This window comes from Pterocles gutturalis, unplaced genomic scaffold, assembly GCF_000699245.1.
Source record: "Pterocles gutturalis isolate BGI_N339 unplaced genomic scaffold, ASM69924v1 scaffold36221, whole genome shotgun sequence".
NCBI lineage: Eukaryota > Metazoa > Chordata > Aves > Pterocliformes > Pteroclidae > Pterocles > Pterocles gutturalis.
In genome coordinates, this window is record NW_010104192.1 from 10,254 (window position 1) to 36,270 (window position 26,017).

The 26,017-nt window shown below is 36.6% G+C and overlaps 1 protein-coding gene across 1 annotated transcript; it reads right to left on the bottom strand.

The window, feature by feature from the left end:
• Positions 1–1,156: 1,156 nt before the first annotated feature.
• On the bottom strand, positions 1,157–25,759 carry LOC104471600 (sodium leak channel non-selective protein-like; the record flags this gene model as incomplete). The annotated part of the gene is given in 5 exon segments (XM_010086984.1): positions 1,157–1,289; positions 2,052–2,191; positions 3,727–3,810; positions 23,158–23,340; positions 25,652–25,759. Coding segments are annotated over 5 exon segments (648 nt in total), but the record flags the coding sequence as incomplete, so codon positions are not given.
• Positions 25,760–26,017: the final 258 nt, after the last annotated feature.

Here is a 26,017-nt window from a genome sequence, read left to right on the forward strand (position 1 = left end):
GAAACTGTAAAAAAATTCTGTGCTAGAAAGATTTTCTCTTAAAGAAGAGGAAAAGTCAGAATGATATACCTCATTTCCAGTCTAGGTGAAGATCAGCCCCAAAGTAATTTTTTTCATTTAATAAAATACCATATAATGTCTAGCATATTCTTTAATAATTTTGTAACCCTTTTTGTATCTGCCACTTGTCATAATCTCATTTTATATTTGATAGTTTATAGGCCCTAGTTTAGAAAAATCTTTAACACAGTTTTGCAATATACAGACTTTTTATTCAGCACAGTAGCAGTTTAAACAATGTCTTGCTTTTCTTATAATGTCTACTCTAAGTTCAATGCAGGAACAAAAGGATCCAATTTTGACTAAAGCAAAGGCTTCAACTCCAGAGCTAACATTTCCCTATCCAAAGAAACAGGAGAGGAAAGGAAGAAATAGATGTAATAGAATCTCACAATGTAATGGTGGTCGAGCATACAGTCAAGCCCTCAATTCAATAGTACATGTAAGCATATACTTATCTGTGATTTTATGAGCCATCCCAGTGACAAGAGGCTACATTGTGCTTTAAGTTAATCTTGTGTTTAAGTGTGTGCTGAATCAAAAATGTGATGTACGCTTGATCACCAGTGTGGAATACTAACTGTAAGTATTTTCCAAAGCCTGGGTAAAAAGGGTCTTTAACTTTAAACTAAGCAACAGGTCCCTGTAACCTCCTAATCCAGAAAGGGTGTGAGATTCTAGGAGTAGTACTGCCCTGTACTTCAGAGCTTGCCCAACACCCAGACGTTCTGGGAAAAGACAAAATACAGCGAAAGCTGATGAATCATCAGTGACCCGCATCAGCCACAAGTGGCAATGTTCTTCTTAAAGCCTCCCCTGCTCTCCTGCTCTCTCTTACTTATACTCTCTACCCCACGCACGTACACAGTCACTCACCCCTAAATCAGGCAGCAGCTCAATGCTATAATTTGTAATCTGTTACATTTAAAGTTTATCTTTTTCATAATTCCTAACATTTTTGTTTCCCCAACTTATCTTAGTGTATTTTGGTGGACTACTATTAATCTATTAAATCCATTTTACCCTCAGTGATGCCAACTACAATTATACATATGCATTGAAAGAACAGCTCCACAACACACTTGCACAGGCTAACTCACCCTGGCTGTGTATCATCTGTCACACAATGGTATGTAAAAGTTCCAAACATCTGCACTCCCAGGATTCCATACAGGAGGAGAAAGAACAGAAGGAAAATTGAAACACTCCAGATTTGCTCTCCGGAACGCCTGGCAAAAAGATAAATACGATACTGAAAGCACAGCCAATGTGAAGCCTCCTCTGAAAAGCTCCAGAATAGAAAATATGCTCATACAGAGAAAGTAGTATTTCATCCTGCAGAAAATTTGTCCTTAAGACTGATCTTTCACTCTGTACAGAGATAGAAAAGGGAGCTATGATTTTTTCTAAACCCATTAATCAGGGTAATTGAACCAGCTGTAAACTACAAAGGAACAAAAAAACCCCAAATAAAATGTATGAAGTCTAGCTTTTGTAAAAGAGTATCAAGTGACTTATACAGACAAAATTATGAAGTTGATACCAAATAAAGACCAAAAACTCTTTCACATTATCATTACATTTTGCCACTACATGCTGTAGGAAACGTGTGTTTGCATGCATGTAGGCATCTCTGTAAACATACCAATACATGTACACTTGTGACTATAATGGTTAGGGCATGTGCTTATGAATTTTTTTTTTACTAATATTACCCTACTAAGAGTGCTCACCTTGTATATTAAGTGCCTATATTAACGGATCAGAATTTACCACCATTGGTTGAAAATTGTTGGCTACATTTTAATGATTTTCTAGAAGACTTGATGATTCCTTAAATATGAAAAATAGCAAGAATTTTTTGGCCAGAACTAACACTCAGGAAGCAAACACCCATTAAGCATGACGAATCATTCCCTGAACTGCATAGTGAGTCTTCTAAGTCAAAACTGAGATTTTTCTGTCGTTCTTCAGATAAGAGCCTTACTTACTTCAAGATATTTGTTATCCTAGTTCTTGGCAGTTCAAAACGAAAATATATCCGGAATGCTCGAATCATAATGAGTGGTCGTGGAATCCGTAACATGCCCCAAGGTGACATCTGGTCAACTATTTCAGCAATTTCAAACACCTAAAAACAAAATAATCAGGAGTTTTTCTTTATGACCCTGTCCTGATCCTGTATTTATTTACAGAACTTTATAAATGTGAACACTATACATAATTTTTATTTTCATTTTCAATCAACTCTTGGTTTAAGTCTTGGTAAACCCTTTAATCCATTTCTAAGTTGTCCTAATGAAATTCCAAAAATATACTATGTTCGTAATGCTTGTGTCTCAAACAACTCAAGAAGACTGTGTAAGCTTGTGTCAGCTGCTGTCTTCTGTCTACTTTTCCCCTACAAGTTTCCCACAACTTTGTTAAAAGTGAATAATTTACATTTTTAAATACAAAAATAAGTATCTGTTAATGTTGCACATCACTAAGGCTTTTACTATGATATAAAAGTACATGTACACAGATTGCCTTATGAGTTGCAACATGCTTAAAAATTCTCCATTTAATTCCAAATGCATGTGAAAACTGTACATGTTCTTCTTCGAGACTCCACTTACAACACAAATTTCAGCCAAGCCACAGAAGAGGGAACCATTTCCTTAATACATTGACAGATTATGCATTCCATAAAGACTACTTAGCTTAATGATTGGGTGAAAATGTCTTGTTTTAATCCTTGTCTCTCATTTGCTGAGAGTAACTGCCTAATTTAGCATTTGACAAAAGTACTAAAAAAATGCAGGGGGAACCTGGCAACACATAAACTGCGTAATCTACAGTGCTTATCTGTAATGATCAGCCTTCACTCTACATGTGTACATGATGTACAAAAATTTCCCCTGTGTATAAAGCAGAAAATTACAGTGTGTCTTAAATTTGTCAGAAGTGGATCAGTTATGCGTGACAGCAATCACTATAGAACTTTTACAGTCCTTACACTATTGCACCCTAGTTGCACAGTCTTCAATCTGTTCATACACAAAACCTGGCTATGGCTAAGGACCGACTGGTTTGCAGGACATGATTTAGCCTGTACTTTGACACTCCACTCTTTTTTTGCAACATGCCCAAGTTCCCTTCTTTATGAAAATTTAGCAAATTGTTTCAAAAATTTTTTATTATTATTTAGGAAAAAATTTTTTAGGTGTGGGCCATATTACATGAAACCCCTCCACTCACCATATCAATATGCCTACAGCATGGCAAACATCTACTACTGGAATAATTCTCCCTTTCATTACCTAAGCTAGTCACCATGGCATCCTACTAGACTCAGTCAAAGGAGATGACCACAACTGTCACATGGAGTAAGAGATAAATGGCTTTCTGAAGATCCTTTTATTTCCTTTTGACTATGCAGAGCGTTTATAGTAACAAGTTCCAGATTGATGTATAGCTTCTCAATAAGAAAAATTAAACACGATAAATTCTACTACTAATGTAGGTATGCTGCAATGTGCAATTACGGAGCTATTGAATTCAGCACAGTTTTTTAAAAACAATTTGACCCATGTACAGCTATACTCCTACAACTCATAATTACTTGGCTGTGCCGTATATTTTTCACAATTAGGGAACTATTCATTGAAAAAGTGAAATAATTACCTGTAAAACCAGTGACACCCAAAGACAAAAGACCATGAATCCATCAAACACACACCAACGATCCTTTATGTAGGAGCTATCACCCTACAAGAGAGAGAAAAGCTAAAAGGTTAATTGTCGTTGTTTTACTGTCAGGGTTTACAAATATTATAAACTAAAGTTCTTGGAAGAATGAAAAGCCTTCTCTGTACTGCTTTTAAAATGCTGCTTTTTAAAGACTCCAAAAGCCTAGTATATGGGCTAGAATATGCTTGAAACATGTAAACACATCCTCTGGGTGAATAAATGGTAGCTTCATTCTTATGCGGTACTTCTCCTAAGCTTGTGTCAAAAAGAACTTATAAACAGACTTATTATTTACACTTTGATGTAAACCAAAAAGCACACAAAAAATGAACATTGGTCTCACTTTTCCACTGTATTGCCCATTACAAAATACTTGCATAGGAAGGAAAGTGTAAAATGCTAGCAAACTAGTGTTGTATCTGGCCATTCAATTACTTCAATATTGTTCAACAGCTTTACCTAAATCACTATGATTTTGCATTTTTACATAAGTTTTCAATCACTTTTCAAGCTCTAGAAAAGTCTTGCCGTTTCCAAGACACTAAACAGTAACCACCATCTCATCACAGTGTAGGCTTTCAAGTTTCTTTGGACACTTCCTGAGCAACTCTTTACCATCTCAAAATGACAATTCATTCTTTAGACTTCATTAATAACAGGTGCAGTGAACTTTTCAACACTGATATTATTGTCACTCCTTAATTGTCTAGCACAAGGATTCAGAGCACACCTTTGCACTACTGACTAAAAAGAAACTCAAGAAAGAAAACTGACCACTGGATCCTTGATAACTCATGTGCCTTCCCTACCTGTTCTCTGGCTCTGCTTTAGATTTCTTCAACTAGCTCTCTAAAATAACATCTGAGTGTTGTTCTGGCGATAGTCCAATCCAGGTATCACTCATAAAAGTCAGCATGGAGAAGACTGCATCCAAGCTCTGTTTCCTCTGTACTACAGTATTCTCAACCACGGCTCCAGCTTGCACACTTAGACATCCTCATGTCTCACACCATTCCCAATGACACGCAACACGCCCTCCCCTTCAAGCTACTAAAACACTTCTTTGGTGGGCTGATAATGCCTCACACTTTACTTCAACCACTGAACTGAAAAAATTCTACATTTATTAGGTAGATTACAGCTGAGAGTTAGTTTCATGTACCACATGGAGAGCAAAGGAAGTTGGGGACCGAATGTATACAGATGCAGCTTGTTGAAAGGGAGACTAGACAAGACTAGACATAAGGAAAGTGGAAATCCCAGGTTCATGTAAAAACATACGCAGAGACATTGGCAGTGTATCTCAGGGCACATAAACACCCCTTTCCAAATGAGGTTTCTCCCAACAGATTAAACACACTCTCCCCTGCCTTACACATTCTCTTGTTCCTTTTCTCTGATTAGTGTTCTTCCAGATACAAGCAACAGTGCTTGATATCCACTTTTCACAGGTATAACTGTGGAAAAAATTATCGTCAAGTCTCAAGAATCTTGAAGATATTACTAGACTTTGGCTGTTATGTGATTCCTGGCTTGATACCCATTGTTTCTTATCTTAGTGACAGTTATTTCAGTCAACCTGTACTTTTTTTTAATGTCTCAGCATTTTCATTGATACTAAAAGAACAGACAAGATGTTTTGTTTTAATCTAATATTTTCAATGACATATATTATCCTAAAAATTATTTATCATTCCTTGCAGTAAGTGACAGCAAGATATACTGTGTAAATAGAGATAAAATAAGGGTTTGTTTTAAAAGTTTTATTTCAGTTGCAAAAAATCTTCAGGGCAGAAGTGAACAAAGCAAGATTATAAGGAAAATACAGTAAGTGACTTTCAAATCAGAAATAGAGGAGAGAGAACTTCAACAGTATTTTCAGACAGGATTTTCGAACACATAAGGATGTTAAAGTTCTCCTCAATCCAACAATTATGAGAAGGAAGACTGCAAATCAGGGAAGCAACACAACAGGAACTTTTGCCAGAAATTTTAATTTTACTTTCCTGAAGAAAGCAGACTTAGTTCCCTAAGGGAAGTCTGAGCTAATCAGTAACTCTTCACTCTGGGCTAAACAAACTCAGCTGTTTCAGTGGTTATGTTCAGGGAAGCAGACACATGCAATTTCTTTGTGGAGATCAGCTACCAACATCCTAAATCTCTTACCAGTCTCTCCTCTCACTCTGTTCCCTCTTAGTGAACAAATCTTTTGTGAGATTTGTATCAACATGCAACCTGAAACCTTCAACATTGGTTCTGAACTAAGATGCTGAATGGTCTTTCTCTCATTGAAGAACTCTTTGAAACTTACCTTTTTTTTTCTCTTAAGCACCCTTTGTCTAAAGCAAGAAGTTTTCCCTGTACAGATCTGAGAATGAGCTCATGCTGTATTCACCCTCCTCTGAATAACCCATCAAGTACTCACTAAAAGCCAAATCTTTTTTTAGAAATTGCTTTTTCTCTCCCCAATACGTGTGGCATGACTGAAGCAGTTCTGCTATGTTCTCCTTACAAGATGTCATGACCCTTTCCAGTCTTCTCACCACTCAGGCTGCTCCACCACCTCACTTCTCTCATTGTCAGATCAGGCCACCTTCCTCCCTGCTACATATTCCCTGTCAGGGAGGCTTCCAGTGGATCCACCACGGAAACTTAGGGCATCTGAATTACATCTGAAGAAACTACTCATTTGGGTGGAAGTTCTGGCCCTTTCCGTTTTGCATGTAGGGAAGTTTTGGCTAAATCCTTTTCATGTTTTTCATTTGGCTGTCAGAGGTCATGATGGGGAATCTTTAATGCATTTACACTGTGTATTGGCACATGGGATGCTATTTGCTGTTAAAAGCATTTTTGAGGACCATGTCCTGCTTAATCTGAAAATCAGAATATATTTTTTAGTATGAACCTTGATATTAACTTCTAGTGCTTCTTCCATGAAAAATCTCATTCTGACTAAAGACAGGCTAGCATTCACATATTAATAGCAATGAACAGTGAGTTTCATTCACATTTAAAAAAAAGCCTTGAGCTGAAATTCCACACAGTCAATGGCAGCCTGTTCTTAGACTTGGAAAGGAATACAGATACACGAAATTTAAATACATCTGGTGACATCTTACTTAAAATAGCTAAAGTATTGCAATGTGTTAATCCCTCACCCTTTTTTCATCACATCTCCTGAAATTTGAGAATTATTGATGAGGTTTGTTTTAGCATTTTTTTGTGAATGCACTACCCCAGACCATTTACATTACGGTTTATAAGTCTTTTAAATGTGGTCTAAACATTTGCAAAAGATGACAATTAGTACTGTAGACTAGGAACCTCGTGCTGAAACTAATCCAAACCTCTTAAAGTCATTAAAGTTGCTGACTCCCTACTGCCTACAGTGGACAATGGACTCTTTAAATGTGCATAGCAAGTCCCGAAAGCTGCTCCAGCAGCATGCCTTACAGTCTACCTAGACAAGAAAATAATTTGCTTCTCACAGAGCAGTGGATGCCAGTCCATTTACACACTCCATGGCTGCAGGCTTGGGACAGCCTTTGGAAGGCTTTTGTGCAGTAAACCATGCTCTCACTTAATGCCTCTCCCAGGGAAACTAAGGGGCACTGCTTTAACTCAGTGGACTGGCTAACAAACAGCTATTAAACACAAAGGATTTTAAGATATATAAAAAACCTGAAGTCCAAAGCAGTAAAACTGCTTAGCTGTTAAATTGATCAATCTTTTCTTTGCTAATTACAGGCTTATTCATTATGTTGTAATACCCTTCCCAGTCTCCCCAAGCAGTTTCTTCTAATATGCTTCTGTCTTTTCCCTCAGTATTTCTTCAAGACAGGTCAGCATCACTGTCAGGATAGTACACAACCATGGAAACGGCTTTCTTGGTAAACCACACGTGGAATGGATCAAAAGTCAGCCTCTGTTAGAGATGTTAATTATGAAATTTGACATCCCAAAAGAACAGGCAAGCTTGACATAATGGTCTGTAATTAAAATATTCTCTTCCCTATAAGAACTTAATTTTCTATGGCAATTTTGCCATAACTAAGGAAGAATACTTCAAGTTCAGCATAAGATCTTGGTGTTTCTTTACCTATTCAAAAATAGGACCAATAAATAAATCTCCTCCCTTCTCCCTACATCCTCCTCATTTCACCAGTTTTTACCTAATTTTAGCACCATTACATTGAGTACAAAATATTCGCTCAGTTCTTCACTTCTTATTTTCACGTACAATACTAATACCCCAAATAACAGCACAGAGGGGCCATAAGATACACTTTCTCAATTGTAACCAGCACATTAAAGATAAAACACAAACTTCCAGTATTAGGTGCCCTAAACAGCTGTTAACACAAGTTCACAGAAATAAACAATTTTATAAGACTTAACTCACTGGAAATGTGAGTCAATACACAATACAGACAGAATCAGACAGAAGTAATAACACTTGAGGTAGTCACTCCATGAGAGCCATTACAGTTTAACTTACACCAGAAGGGATGACTAGCCAGACCGCAATTTTTAAATAAAAGATTATTCCATTATTAATCTTGCTGAAAAAAAACCCAAAACAAAATCAACATCCAAACTGCATAAAACAATCTGCTAGATTATGTCTGCTAATTTCAGTATCTCATTGATGATCAGCCTAGCTAGATGATAGCACCGTCATCTCTTAGGTCATTTCTGCCCCACTTATCTCTTAACATCTCAGGAACACCTTAGGATGAACAGCAAATCCCTGCAAGTAAAAAGCCTGCTCTGCCTCCCTGCTTGCCTTCAGGAATTTCTTTTTCTCTCTCATACCTCTCTCATACCTGACCACAACCTGTTCTCTGAATGCTTCCGTGCCACCTCTTTCCAGATGCCTCAGTGGGAAAGCTAAATAAAAGAATTATTATAACATTTGCTCGGATGGTAATCAGATTTATCATCATCTGCTTTGGAAAGGAGTCCTGTATTCTTGGGTCTGTCATTAGGTTACCCATAGTCTCCCAGTTTTCCTCACAGTCACTGACAAACAGGATAGCTGAAAGATGGTACAAATGTGAAGAGACCGGTCAGCTCAGTAACAACCAGCTACTCTGCTATTCCATCATGGTCACTGGATCCTGTATGTGATGGTGGTAAATAAAGCATATCAACAACTCTAGCAAATTCTTCAGATCACCCTGTGGGTACTTTGTGGAGCACTACAAATAAGCATTAAGGGGTGGAGGCTGACATTTACTGGCATTTTAAGGAGCAGAATAAATGCACCACAGGAAATAGAAGGAATAGAGGGAATCAGAATTTAGGAGTATTTTTTCCCCCTTTGCTATGCTCATTATGCAAAAAAGAGCAAGCTAGAAGAGAGGGCACAGCTGAGTTAGGGAAGTAAGAATCACATCCCTCTGCCATTCCCTTACTCCAGTGGAGCACCTTGCCTAACCTCCCTTTGCCCCTCTGCAAATGGAGATAAAGATATACATACACACACAGAGGGTATGTATCTCCTACCCGGTCACATGTACACACACATCCCTTACATTTCTGTCTCAACTTCACACTTTCCCTGTTTCCCCAAAAACTTGCAGTTTACAGGTCTGTTTAGTAGCAGTATGGACAATCCAGCTCAATCCTCAACCTCTCAAATACTTCCAACATTTCCCTCACACAGAAAAGAGAATGAAGAGATACAGCCTGATCAAGAAGAAAAGCTGCCTTTTACTTCTGTTCTCAATTCTCCTCTTCTGTGCTCCCAAAACAAAACTATTTCTTAGATGTGCTCTTGTGTCAAAACACTAGTCCCCTTCTTCCTTCTTCAGAGCTTTGCAAGTCCTCAGCTGTCCTCAGGACTGACTGCAGTGGGATCTCAGACAGACGACTCTCAGCCACAATACCCACTTAAAAGTCTGCCTTCTACTCTGCGTGACATAAAACAATTCAACCTGAAGGATTTTATTATACAACAACCAGAAAATTATATACGAGCCATCTTTTAATGCAAAGTACTTCAGTAACTGTAAAATGATGATCCACGCAGGAAATGAAGGAAATTGTGAATGATTGCTTAGATAAGACCACGTTAATAACCAAAGAAAACCCAGCATATTTTAACACGGGTGGTCACCTCCAAGTTAGCCTGCTGCAACAGTGATAGTATCACTTCAAAATGGACCAACAGGATTTTTTGTTTAAGGTTTGCATTTAGGGAAAAAAAAAAAAAAAAAAAAAAACGAAACAGGTGGGAGGGGCACAGCTTCTTATTTCTGTATGTTTTCCTTTTCTCATAAAAATGTCTTCATTCACAGTGAAGGAACTTATTTAAAATAAATTCACATAACAGCAATTGATTTGTAACAGCCAATGGAATTAGAATTGCTGTGTGAAGCTTAACTCTAAACGGTATAGTGGGTGTAATATTACTTTATCATCACTGAGTTAAATAAGTTCAATTTGTAACTACTCATGTATTGTACTGAACTGCTCCATCATCAGCTGCTTCCAAGTAACATAGTGCATAATTTATCTTTGTCATAACATGTAATGCAATATTTAGAGTAATCTTGTATTCCATGCTAGAAAAACCTTGGAAAAATCACTTGATGTTACAGCACACAAAACAAAGTTACTCTATTTATAATTTAAAAAATGAAAGACAGCTCTTCATCGTCCTTTGGATTAGAGGGTGTTTCCGTGCACAATACAGACACATAACACACACAGTCCCAGACTCTCATTACAAAAAAGCTATAATCACTGCAGAACCACTACTTCATCATTTGCAATAATCAAAAAATATATATTTTAAGTGAATTGTTTGAGATTTACAGATTATTTTATGAATTACCAATGAAGATTTAAGACTATTTTATTCATTAAAGAACAGTCTCAAATATACTTTTAAGGAACCCTAGATTTTTATTAATTTATGTAATTAACTTCACCAAACATAGTATTAACTTTTCATACTGTAACAGGAGGTTTTTAAACTATAGTATTCACCATCTCATTTGCTGTTTCTAACAGAAAAAAAAAAACAAAAACCACACCAGAAAGCCTGCAAATAACCAAAAACAGAATTTTTATTGGGCTGTTCAGAGAAAGAATAAAAAAATGCAATTTCTTTTCATTTGATGAAGTGAGTTACGTCATCAACAAATACCAACAGTTTCAGGGAAGCTGTGAGAAGAAGAAACAATCCTGGCTGTGAAGTATGAATCAAGACTTTCAAACAGACAAACAAGGATCAGTTTACTTGCTAAAAATCCTACAAGGGTGTTAGCTTTAAAATAAGGTGGTGAGGGGGGAATGGGGAGGAGGTAAAAAATGGTGTTTTAAACCAAAACAGTTAAAGAAAATTTTAAAACAAAACAAACATGAAAACAATACACAATATTCCATTCCTCAAGAACAAAAAGCATCAAGGGGAATAACCATTTCCACAAAGCAATGGCAAGGAATGCCTCAACACACCTCCCCTATCAGCTAAATCACAGTAGAGCATCTCAGTTCAGCTGAGTGACAAGTAATTCAGATTGCCCACTATTCAGAGCTGCCAGGCACAGCCTTCATATGTAGTCAATAGAGGACAGATGCTAATACCTTCTCATCAATACCTAACAGTAGGTATGGCTACAGAACATGTGGGGAAGGGAGCTTCACTGGTCTCTTACATTGTTGCTTTCTTGACACACTGCTTTACCGCTGCAGTTCAGTGCCAACATGCCCTGCAGAGAGGTTTTATGGGTTACTACAGTGAAAGCCTGAATTTCATTTCCCTCTCCATCTGCTCATTAGTCAACCATATTCAGTGCCATAAGTATTACCTTACTAGCTGACTTGACTCCTTTGTATGTCTTAAAGGTTCAGCAAATCTAAAAATGGCTGATCAGGAGGAGGATTAATAGGATCCCCCTATCTGGAACTGTACTCATTGTTTCCAGGAAGTGCACAGGAAAAGAATCTTCACCATGAGAACAATCAAACTTCAGAAGATGCTGCCCAGAGAAGTGCTAGCATCTCCCTTGTTGGAAATACTCAAGACTGAGCTTGATAGAACCCTGGATAACCAAACTAATGCCCTGCTTTCACTAAGATGTTGGTCCAGATGGTCTCCATAGGTCCCTTCCAACCCAGACTTTTCTCCAGTTGTGTGCATCCAAGACTATCTCCTCAAGATACCAGTTCCTTGGGGTAGACTCCAGTTCTACATCTAGTTCCACATGCATGGACCTTTGCTTGTGTTTGGAAGCACTCTGCAGCCTTGAGAAGGTTTCAGCCAGCAGTATTCTGCCCTTCCCCAGCTCAGGTGTTTATGGTGGATGCAATGGGTGGGTTTGGATCCAACTGTTTCAAGGTGAAAGGTTTCACTCCGAAGCATCACATATTGCCTGGAGATTGAATATAGAGATTTGATAGGCAAATGCTCTGATTTAACATGACAAAACTCAGATTCACGATCATCATTCACAGCTGTCCTTCAACAGAAAAAAGCCACAATGATGGAAGTTGGGATAAGAAGGAAGCACTTTTCAGAAGAAGGATTTTATTATGTGGTAATTAGCATTATTAAAAGCTGGAGAATCTATTTTATACTACAGAGACCAGGAAAAGTACAGCAATCTTAGTATAGCTGTAAGAAAGCAATGTTTACATTAGTGGTGGAGAATACAATACTTTGAAATTAAATTTTTCATTCAGCTTACTACCTTAAAATCCCCCATGGATTTCTTCATTGTCATGAAAATACATCTGCACAGAAATGTTCTTCACCACTTCCACAGGAATTTGAATGTCATTAAGACTTTTTCATCTTGATGTCTCGTTTTACTCTCTCAAATTAAGAGAGAACACAATATGGGCATAAAACAAAAAGATATTGTTTAATTATAGCAGACTTCTCTGAAAATGCAAGTTTCAACACAGAAAGGCACATTAGGAATGAAGTTCCCTTTCTTCCTAACTGAATACATAGCATTTTATCCAATATGTTGATTTCACTGCTATCCCAGGATATGTGTCATTTTACCCTGACATGAAGCGATACATTAACAATGTCCCTCAATAACAGCTGTTTTCATGATGAAAATCAGCAAAGTAATCCTTGATAGTGCTATTAGAAAGGGAAAAAATTAACATTACCAAAAAGTAAAGTTTTGTTCATCTAATTGGTCTGTACATTGAAAGAGCAATGCATTATGAAAGTCAGTATCTTGCATATTTTTTCTTAGCAACATCAAGGTTGAATTATGATCACCATGATAAGTCACTAAGTATTATATGGACACATACTTCAATCCATGCCCAAAAATAACTTCTGACTAAAAATTTCCATGACCTTTTGACTGGTTAGAAAAGACACCATTTTTATTTTAGAAATACTGCCTATGTAACACTAAGTAATTTAAATGCCTTTGATTTTCTAATACTCTAATGCAAAAATGGTGCAAAAAGCCCCACTGTGTAATATGAGTCATTACTTTCCTGTAATAAACACTCCAACAAAATCAGGCACAAGTAACCATAGAAACAGGTGCGTATATTCCAGTGCCATGGTCTCTAACCCTCCCTGGCCCACAGGCAGTAACACCCAACTAGCAGCATGCTCCAGGCAGCTTCATCTTTGTTTTCCTCATGATAATCAGTTTTAATTTTTTTAATTTCCTGTGACTGGAAACAGCATCAGATAATTTCACTAGCAACATGATCCCAGTAGGCTGGGAACAGATGTCCTTGCGATGGACAAACGCACTTAGCAAAACAGCAACAGACAAACATAGGAAAAAGGTGAGACAGTAGAATTAACTTTCGTGGACTGAATGTCTTATTCAAAAAATGGATATGAATACTGTTTGTGAAAGTATTTAAAACTATCAATCACAGCTGCCAACACCAAAACACTCCAGTATCTTTTAAGTTAAGTTTTAAGACAATTTGAAATAATATACATTTATCCAACACAGAATGGCATGGGATCTGCACCACACATCTAGGTTTCTAACAGCATTATACATAGTACAGAATTCTAATTTTTTAATATAGATATGTAACATAATTTTTCATAAGGACAAATAATTTTCACCTTATAATCCCAAGTAAAGTAAAAGGAGAAACTGAAATCTTAAGTCAACAGTGTCTTTTTTCATGTTTGCTCTGAGCTTTCTACTACCACAGGTAAGTAGTTTTCTCTTTTTACTTTTTCCCTCCACAAGGTTACACTCTGTTTAGTGAAAGAATCACACCATTTTCTCATCCTTGCCACTAATTCCGCCAGTTATGCCCCTGCCCTCTCGGTCAAGGTTCTCACTCCTGTTCATGACTTGCACATCCCAAGACAGAGCCTTTACCACCAGACACCACGAACACATCAGAGCATGACGACACAGGATGATAGGAGCCACATATCCTATTTTACTACCTGTCCATCAAAAACAACACAGCTTCCTGATCCTTAACTAATTTATATGCCATGGGGTACACAGCGTATCTGAAGTCATGGAGTGCAGTGATTTCAGAATTTTCATCTTCTATTTTCAGTCTGCAAGGCAGCAGAAACTCCCTTGACAAAGTAAGTAAAAGCTGGTGAGCCAGCTGGCAGTGTTTTACCACAATTCAGTTAATATCTCCATCATTCATCAGAAGGATTCAACTAATTTTGTAATTTCTCCATTCTTGTTAGATGAAGGTGGAATGTTTAATATTAAAAGTACTGAAAAGAAGACAAAACAGATACTTGTAATGAGGTACAGTAAACAACCATTCTGTAATCCATAACTCACGATGAACTTCTAAATCAGGATGATTATGGAAGAAACTCATTTAAGCAAAAATGAGTTAATGCCATAAGCGTTAACGAGGAGGCTGGCATTCAGTCGTCTGTGTACTTTCTGTAGTGCCCACCTGCCCACTGACAACAAATCTTTAATAATGACTTAGAGTAATCGCTCACTGTGAGGTACTTAAAGGCTAGGTGTCAGCCTAGGTACTTTAAGCTTCCCTTTCACTCAGTGGAGAAAAACAGGCCAGATAAATTACCTTTTGGAAGAGTCTACTTTAGACACAAACAACTAATTGCAGACAATTGCAGACCCTCAAACTAGCGCTGACGAATCCTCCTAAGAGTGTTCCTATTTTAAGCCCAAAAATCTATTTCGTGCAAGCAAAGATCAAAAAGCATCAGAATATGCAAATGGACCTCAGCTGCCCCTGGAAACAGCCGCAGACCCTATTTTAAATCACGGCAAACAGTTTTTCCTGACAGGATAAGATGCCCATTGCCACCTCACATTGCTTGCACTACAGGTGGAAAATTCCTTACATTGTCAGAGAACTGAATGGACAGAGTTAAGCCCGTATGGCTCAGGTAAGGTTCCATCCTGCTCCGTCCTCTTCTTGAGCAGACGAAGCAACTACAGAAACCAAAGCACCTATCAGAAAAACTACGAGGAAAATATGCTGTCTGCACAGGGCTAACACTGCCTTGGAACATCTGATATGCTAAAAGCCACTGATTTCAGTTAACTACGTAATCTGGCCTTTAGTACTGGACAGAAGGAAAAGAAATGGCTCATATCTATCTGTGACTGGATTAAGCTTTGTTTCAGTTCCTGCATGAATTCACTGAGCGCTGAAAGCTAATGGTGCAGCCATTCACTTTAGCCCCTTGCAGGAGTACTCAAGAGATAGCACTCAGTGCTACTGAAATAAAGTCTGACAAATCCACTGCAGCTACTTCAGCTAGTACAAAAGTTTTGCAGTGAATGTAATTGATGTAACAATGGGGGAAATGTCAAGGACCATTACTTCTGACTTTCTAACTTTTTTGTTAGCTGACGTGTCACAACTGCACAGTGAAAAGACATTTCTATTAAATTCAGTGCACTACTTGTGCCATATAAAAAAAATTCTAATTTTCAGCATGATGATACTAAAATAAGTGTCAACTAGGCTTTTTTAACAGACAGGAAAGAGAACACTCACACTTTTTACAGTGTTACTCTTTTAACAGAGGAAGAGGATAAACCATGCCTCCTTTCCACAACATTATTTCAATGTAGGTTTTCTAATCCACCATGACTGTGATTAGAAGCTGCAACGAGGATGTAGTATAATGAGGATAATTTCAACTATCCTCACAGTGTCCATGGGGTGAATCGATATCCATTCATATGCCATTCCCTAAAGGCTGAATTTTCCCCTGTGACATCTGTTATTTGGTTTTTTTTTTGTTTTAGTGGATGTGAATTCTTTTGTATCATGGACGCAGTTTCCTTGTAGTTTCTCAGATTTTTGGCACATTTTCCTCTTTGATTATTTTATTATATATGCCACCAGTGCAATTGTATCTAATGCATGCAATTTACCTGGAATATTTCTCTATCTCCTTATTCCATCTTCTAACACAAAGGATTAAAGTAAAAACTTCTAATATAGATAAGATACCTTTAAAGTAAGGTATCCTTACCTTGCTCATACCCATGTGAGATGACCTTCAGAAGATACCTTATTAGAACACAGAAGGTAATTTTTGTATCACACTGATTAAAAGAAATACTAAGTCCTTCCATCACAGGTTAGGCTACCTGCTTTCTTTCAGAAGTCTGATGCTCATGTAATATCACATCTGGTTTAGGCTTGAGAGTTATATTTAATTTCTCCAATTCTACCCCACCTTCTTTTTTCAAAGAGGAGGTTATTTTGGAAACTTTCCTTGGATCAATGAACAGACCTATGTCAAGCACATACAGTCATGTTCATAAGTGACATATGAGTGGGCATGTAAATGTGAGCTTTGATGCTGAGTGACTGCACGTCTTGTCCGATAGGTTACAAGTTGACTCATGAACTATTTCAAGAGATACAAACATCAGTTAATTCATGGTGTTCTCAGAAGCCTGCCAATCAATAAGTTATGCTATAGCCATAAACTGCATGTAATTGTGAGACTAATCTAAATCTTATTCAAGATACAGTGAAGGAGATTGATCTGCTTTCATTTAAACAGACTTAATACTTCCTTGATGCAGCTGATTATAGCAGAGCTCTTTCTGACCAAGGAGCCTGAAACATGAAAAAAATCAGAATCAAAGAGTCACTGAACTAACTCTATTTACATTCTGGGAAATAAAAATCATACAAACAAAACTAGCATCAATTGAAGAAAGTGGAATTCTGAACTGAAGAGATTATGAAAATACCAATGTCAAATTGAATTCAGTAACTTTTACTATCACACTAAACTTATTACATTTTATACCTCGGTACATGATATGGTACTGTGGTGGCCAAAACAGCATTTATTTCTTAGAAGGCTGTAATTTCACTCACAAAACCAAAGTAGTATATTATGGTTACACACAACATTAAACTTTTAGATTCTTTATACAAATATGAATCACCACTAGCAGGCAGTAAAATAAGTTCCAGATAAATGTGGAAATTCCAGTTTTATGATCCCAATGAATCAGAGGTTAGTAATTTACCTAGGCCTTGCCTATGTCTGCAAATCTGCATAATCCAGGTATTCTGGCAATCACTGTATTATGTTTCCTGACAAACTCCAAGTAACACAAAGTATTTCTGACCTAATAAAATGCTACTTAGAGCATAAAGAAATGGCTGTCAAAGAAGTAAATGCATTCTGTGAGAGGCTAGTTGATAACAACCCATCACTGTTCACTGTATCAACACCAAAGATAGCCCTGATTTCTGGTAAATCAGTGACACTATGTTGCACTATTCAGCCACCCCGGTAGCAGTGGAGCTTTGTGTTTCAGGATACTATGATTCAGCCTGTACCTGATGAGCGGACATACCTAAGTATACCTGGGGAAAACATTACACCATGAAGAAAATCTAAGTTAATGAATTTCCATCTTATGTGAAAGAATCAACTATAAAATAAATTCAAGTAATCTCCTGAAACATCCCTGAATTCTTCACTGAACCGAATGAATGTTGAGATTGGACATCACATTAGGACTGGGAGACTTTTAAGCCCACAACAGTGATGGCTACTGTTTGTGCTCTATTGCTAACAATAACTAAAACTGGATGTTTGATTTCATTCTATTAAAACATTCCTCTTCCTAAAATCCACACTATCCTGGCGTCATTAAATCTCATGCAAAATTTGTGTCAACACACTGCCTTTCCCCACATACCATGTTTTGATGTTCAAACAAGTCAAAGTCAAGAAATCTCCTGGCCTTTATTCTTATCTTCAATCACCCCTGAACTGAGCTGTACTTTATATTCAATACTGCTAGATCTGAGACTGAGACAAAGAAATAATATGTACGTAGATAACCCAAAAACAACCTTGTTCACCATGTTATTAAAATGGCCTTTTTTATTTTACACACTTCATAGCTTTTTTAATATGTAGAAAGTCTGTGATATTTACCATCAATCTTTGTTTTTTTCGATGACTTTTATTTTAAAGAGATCAGAATTTTTAATTTCTAAAACATTAGGTCTTTTTAAAATGTGTCTGTAACATAATTTAGTAGATATCTGCTAACACGCTTCATAAGCTGTTCCTGCAAAAATATTGATGTGGCTAAGTCACATCAACCATTAATTCATGTGCTACTCACCAAACAGAATTCGGAATGCTTTGAAATCATTGAAATGTGTGATCTACATAGAAAGGTTGCAGAAAAAATATTTGACTATGAAAACTTGCATATCTAGGAATGCAATACTTTTTAAGAATAACATTAAATATTGCTGTACTTACTACAGCATATTTTTATGACTGAAATCCATTTTAAGATTATTTGCTCATAAAAAACTAACAAGGTAAACATAAATCAAAATAATAAGCCACGACAGTTTCTCTTATAGCTACCTGAATAACTTGCTTGATGAAGTAATTAACATCTAACTTTTAATGTTACCAGACTACTCAGTTGGAGGTCAGGTAGTATTCATGAAAGTTATATCATATATATACTGACTTCACCTATTTGAAATAGATTTAACACTGTGTACACAGCTTTTTTCTGAGCTACTCCATCATTTCACAGTGAGCTCTAGCACAAGCCATCACTCTTCAGTTTGGAACGTAATTTAGAATACAAGCATAAAAACACGTTTTAAGAAACAAACTGACTTGGTCAAATCCTCTATCTCATATAAAACTTTGCAAACCATTACAAGTTGTCTTACTGTTTGTACATACATTTTATATAATGTGGCCATCCAACATTAGGCAGACTGTCCTAGAATTTCGTATTTAAAAATATCTCAATCAGTAAGACATTATAGCCTGTATTTTATTTTTCAGAGATGAGTTTCAAGGTAAAGACAGACATATTATTAGCATTAGTTTAAAATTATGACAAGTAACAGTAGCCTGCAATACCGAAAAGTATAATACAATTATCATATCACAAGCCTTTCAGTACTTTCTTCCCAGATAGTGCCTATATACCAAATACAATCCGTTAGACTGCACATTTATACCCATTTCAATTCTTCCGGAGGAGTCCATCTATCATAACGTCTATTAGAACAGTGTATGATAGCAATAATAAGGAATATCAATATACTGTTTTGAAAACAAAAGGACCTCAGACCTGCAGTAGATACATTCTATACTATAATCTTCTGGTTTCTTTAATACTTGTGTTTTGTGCTCCTTGTCTAAACACGTCAGGGTCTATTTTCTTTGTAGCTGGTGGACATCAATATGAGCAGTGCCCTTGTAATTCAGAGTCCTCATTGATTCTCTTTGCAAATGGAACAAGCAACAACCAACACCCACAAGGCATAGTCAGCCCAAATTTTGAATAGATTTACTAGCACAGCAACAATTATTCAGAAGGAAACAGGAGTAATAAAAGGCACAATGTCACAGCAACTTTTCAGTTTAACTTTCCTTCAGGGGTAACAAAATACTTGGACAGATGTATCACTTTATTTTGTCACTTATTTTAAACAAGAAAAAGAGACATTTTTTACAGGCAAAAGGCTATGATTTTCAGAAATTACTTTCCTTTTCTAAAAACCCCTGGGAACCAAAGGAAGTAAATTTCTCATTTGTCCTCAGAAGGTGTTAATTATACAGGACTTAACATTTTCAAAATCTTCTTAGCTCAGCTATACTTACACTGTTATTAATTGGGACTTAAGTGGATGGTGCCTAACTTCTCCATAAATTAGATTTCTCTCTGGACTAAAATTTTGCATTAATCATGGTTCAAAAGTTTATTAGAATTTCAATTCCTAAGGCCTTTACAGAAATACCGATTTACGGTAAAGTTCAGTACAACCATATGGCAACACATTCATTGATCCTACATTCACTAAAAGTTTCAAACACACTTAAATTATGACTATGATTCATAAGCAAATTTTCTTATATAAAGATATTTTGTATATAAACATCTTTAATAAAAGCTAATAGGTTTCTAAACAGTGCCATATTTTACTTCGATTACCACTATCTTTGGAAGTCATGGATCATTATGTTCTTGGCAGATATATAATATCTAACCAATATTTTCTCTAGAATCAACAATCCAAAGAGTAAGTCAAAAGGTTCAGAAACAATTTGATTACATATTCAAAACGCTCTGATTTAACAGCTGAAAAAATGCTAAACCAATTCTAACATTGTTTTATGAAAGCTGTTATACATGATACAAGCCCATATCCCTTTCCTACAGTTCTCACTTATTCACATGAACAGTATGTAGCCACCAGGTTCAGTGAAGCCATCCTTACCCCTTATTCATCAATTTTGAGACCACATCCACAAGCCCAATTTGGATCTGAGTGCAGTTCTGGGCTCTCCAGCACAAGAAGGACTTAGACATAAGGGAGCGAGCAGAGGGCTACCACAAAGGTCAGAGAGCTGAAGCAAATGACATAGGAGGAGAGGGTAAGAGACATGAGCCTGTTCATCCTTCATCAGAGAAGGCAAAGGGGAGACCTTGTTGCTGTCTACAACTACTTAATCAGAGGACAGAGAAGATGGAGACAAACTCTACTTGGAAGTGCACAGTGGTAAGACAAGATACAAGGGCCACAAGTTGGAACATAGAAAATTCCGATTAAGTATTAGGAAAAATATTTTTTGCACGAGGTTGGTCAAGCAATGGAACAGGCTGTGTAGAGGGCTCATGGAATCTTCAACCTTGGAGGAGTTTAAGATTCACCTGGACAAACCAAGGCATGCGCAGCTTCATCTAACAACCTGCTTTGGCCAGCAGGTCAGACTATATAACCTCTGGAGGTGCCTTCCAGTCTAAGTTATTCTATGACTCCATGAATAGCACCAGTGAAGGCATTTAATTTCAGTGTAACTATATTTCCTGACGAATGCTACAAGACATTAATATGTAAGCAAATTAGCAGTTGCTAAAATAACAATAAATGCAGCCATTTTCTACTTAAACTATCTTTTTGTAACAGTGGTTATGTCTAATCGATTCTACTGTATTTTAATCTAATAAAGAGTAAAATGCCAGTGTGTAAATGAAATAATCTGTGCTGTCATCTATACATGTACAGCACCAATTAAGGCAATGGAACCAACTCCAGACAGCTATTCATTCTGTGTGGACAGAGTCATCAGACACGCTTCAAAGACAAGTTTATCATATGACAACCAAAGATAAATTCATCCTCTTAGGAGCAGCTAAGGACTCTGGGTTTGTCTAGTTCAAAGAAAAGGAGGCTGAGGGGTGACCCCATTGCTCTCTGCAGCTTCCTGAGGAGGGGAAGTGTAGAGGGAGGGGCTGAGCTCTTCTTCCTGTGATCCAGTGATAGGACATGTGGGAACACTTCAAAGCTGTGCCAGGGGATGTTCAGACTTGACATAAGAAAACACTTCTTTGCCAAGAGGGTGGTCAAACATTGGAACAGGTTTCCTAGAGAGGTGGTTGATGCCCCATGCCTGTCAGTGTTTAAGGGGCACTTGGACAATGCCCTTAACAACATGCTTTTACTTTTGGTTAGCCCTGAAGTGGTCAGGCAGTTAGACTAGATGATAAGTGTAGGTCCCATCCAATTATTCTAGTCTAGTCTAGTCTAGTCTATATCCACAACGCCACAAATTTAAACAGCACAGTGAAAGATGCTAGAATAGGCAGCAACATATTATTCACTGCCCCTGTGTGTCACCTGTGAGTGAAGTTGGTACTTCCATACACAAAGGTTAAGAAATCAAGCTTTGTACAAAAGTCACACTGTTGGCCATCCCTTCCTCTGCTCAAACATCTATAAGCCCATTTCTTTGCAAAGTCTGTACTGGCTATCATAGTAACTTGTTAACTCCCACACTGTTCAAATGTGCACATTGGTCACTAATTCCCCATTCATTATCCTCTGTCCTCATCTCCACCTGCTTAATGGACATCTCTGAATAAGAAAGTACAGGTAGCAGCCAGAAATAGCACTTCACAAATGACTACTTTGGCCTTATGCAACACATGAAGATTTTCTCAGAATCCTCTTATTTCAGTAATTTTCTAAATATTAATATTAATGATACTTTTAACAGTCATTATGTACAATGACATAATAGCTTATGAACAAAACATGCTATCTGCGAACTCAGAACAAACTGAAGAGCGAAGTACAACCTCAGATGTCTCTGAAGTAACCAAACCTTTCAAGAGTGAAAGGGAAGGATAACATACTGATTATCTATTCTGTGCAGTAGTGACATAATTGTATTGCCAATAAGGTCTGCAGATGGATTTTTTACATGTTAGATGAAGTTGCATATTTTTACAGAAGACTGGAAACAATCAGTAAAATAATGAGACAAAACAATGACTACTGAAAAATTATGCAGTTTTATATTCTCCAATATCATATCTACTTATAGAAATCAGCCCAGCAACAACCATAAACATATGATAACAGAAGCATTTGTTTACCAACATGCATTATATTAAGCAAAAAAATCAGTAAAGCAAAATAACTTTTTAATTTAGCTCACAGTAAGACATATGTTCTTATTTAAATAAAGTAACTACACAACAACACATCCAGCCTTCTGAAATGAAATTCAAAGTTCTAAGTCCATATGTGGATCTCCAGACACTTACTAAATATTCTTGCTAATGTACATGTAGCTTATTTTTCCTTTCATTCTTTACATTAATACAATAAAACTATTTCCTAGTGGGAAACCATGATTATGAATTCTGGTATTATATTTCGGGGGGATTAAATATGCAGCAAAGCTGCATCTTTGTCAAACACTCTTTTCAGTTTATACACCATGGTGTTGCCTGCAGTTAAAAACAATCACAACAAAAAGAGCTGAGAAGTTAAAAAACAAAAATCAAATGTCACTAGCATATATTCAGACCATTTGCTCAAGCACATGTGCAACACTGTTTAAATACTTACCTTAACTATCCCACGGATATGCATTTTTGCTATCATCTCTGCAGTGTAAAGAAACATCAACAGAGTATCAAGAGCAAATGTCACATACTGGAGAGGAGGATAATGCTCGAAGGTCTTCGGAGTGTTCATACAAACAGAAATAACACTGATGATGGCACAGATTCGTAGTAAAGAATGTACCCACTGAAAAAAAACCAAGACATTGTGAGATTGCTTTGATGTTCAAAGACAGCTCAAATATTTAGCCTCCACAACTCGTACTGGCACATTTGTAAACACACATTTGCATTTTTCTTTTACATTATGATCCACATACTAAAGGTCTTCATCCAAAAATAAGCACTCCTGACTGTTTTATTTTTATATATATACACACACATAGGTTATTTGTTAAATTTGGAGGTTGTGTCATGCAGAAACCAAGAATTAAGAGCCAGAAAACTGAGAATTAGGATTCTATCATTTCTACTTTGCGGCTTTTGTAATCCAATTTCTTTTCAAGTGACAACTTGTCAACATTTATGTGCAGACAATAAGTAGAATTAGTTGATGTTACAATCTGGGTGAATATATTAAATGAAAGTATCTGTGGAAAATTTTAGTTCCACATTTAGATGAACGGATTTTTAAATCAGTTTACAATTTCAAAAATTAAGTGAGAGGCACGGGTATTAAAAGCATCCTTCGTTTATGAAAAGCATAAGTATAAAAGAGACCATGTCACAGAAAGCTACTTCCTAACATGAGGATTCACTTTTGTTCCAAACACGTTTTGTTGCCGTAAGAGAACAGTTCATTTGTATGACTACTTAGATCTCAGTCTCACCACAATAATTATTAATATGGCTGATATTCAGTGCCAGTCACAGTGAGAGGTCTAACAAAACAGTAGAATGTATCAATACAAAAGTTTAAGGTTGAATGTCTTTTTTTCTTTTAAATCAAAACACCACTGAAATATCTTTAAGCCAGACAAGTGTAATGAATCAGAGTTGGCAAGGTTGCATCTATCAAAACACGAAGAAAAAAAAGATACTTCAGCAAGAAAAAATTCTCCAAACAAAAACCACTGAAGTTTCTTTACAGCAAAATTTCATGAGAAAAAATTCTACACTCATCTACACCACCTCAGACCTTTTGATAGCAAGAAGATTTACGAACACTCACCTAATTTAACACTCACTGTACACTCACCTAAGTGTAATGATATTTGACCTGAATTGCATAGCTCTATCATTTGCATACTCTGAGCCCAAATTAATAATTTGGAAGCAGAAGGCACTTCATGAACAATCTCCTATGTCCCTTTAACACTCACTTTGTTTCAGACCTTTTTGCAACTGAAAAATTTAACATAAATATTGAAGTGTGGCTGGTGGAAAAACCATTGTCTGCTACAATAAAATGTCAATATTATATGCACTAAGCAATATACGATTCCATCAGCATGACAAGAAAAAAAAAATTACATCAAAAAGTTGTGTACAGTGCGCTAAGAAACAGAGGAAAATAACCAATCATACATTTCTGCAACGACATTTTGAACTTACTACAGCAGTCAATACAAACATTCTATTTAAGATTATTTAGCATTAATTAATATATGGGTGTTGTCTAGTAAGTGATTTAGGTGTTAAAACACAGCAGCAAAGCTGATGGGATCTGGCATCCATCCCTCAAATGAGATGACAGTTCTATTAAATGAATGTAACGCTAACAACGTGTATTATTTCAAAATATTTGACTACCTGCTTTTACAAAGCAAAAATTTATACACTACTTTAAGAGAAATGCAAAAAATGCCTTCTCTGCAAAATCATGAATCACTCAAAATATAGGAAACCTGGATGCACACTGACTGCTGAATAAATTATTTAATCGTAACAACCATATTCACATGGTAAAGGCATTTTCTTAATACCGCACATTCTATTAATAACTGTACTTGCAAAGAAGCCTCCCCCAGTTTCAAGCTGCCAGACACTTTTACACCTATCTATTACTTAGGGAAGGTTGTAGGTTAAATTATACCAGAAAAACGTGAGCTGTACTTCAAAATAACCAGCCAAAAAATGCTTTTATATTCTTAGTTATGTAAAAGGAGAGATGTGAAAGCCAAAAGGGCCAGCTGCTGGCTACCACCTTAGCAATGAAATGCTCCTTTTGACATCCTTTCGAAAAGCTCATTTTGCGAACTTAACTTCTGATTTCAATAAACATGTTAGGAACCAGAGACATTGAAATGATGTCTGTTTAAAAAATAATCAGTAGATGAACTGGTTGACAAACACTGCTTGCTCAGCCCCATCAGTTTGTAACAACCAAAATAAACCTTTTCATTTAGTTTTGTAAAAAATGAACTGGCAGACCAGCACCTATAACTCAGCACTGGTTTCTGACAAGTATCTATTTGAGAATCTTTTGTGGAAGTCATATTTCAACAAAACTAGCTAGATTTAACATAAAATTAGGAACTACAGAAAGAGATACTTACTGGTTTGTTAATCCACAGAATATCTGCATTGTCTGACAAAGATTCATCGGGACCAAAATCTGTAACTGGCTGGGCTTCCACCCTTGAACTTTGTTTCCTTTTTAGCATCCTGAAGTTAACTTTTGTTACTTATAATCATGAAACTTCCTTGGGGAGAAAAAAAGAGAAGACATTAATTCAGTAAAGCCATTTGATAATGCATTTTGAACAGTTATATAAATAACCTAAAGCATTGTTTTCACGCAAACTGCTTTTGTACTTACTGATTAACACAATCTTCATTTTATTAAAAAAGTTTGCCTATATAAATCACTGATATGACTCGTTAGTTTACAAAAATTTACATAAAGGTATGCAACATAAACA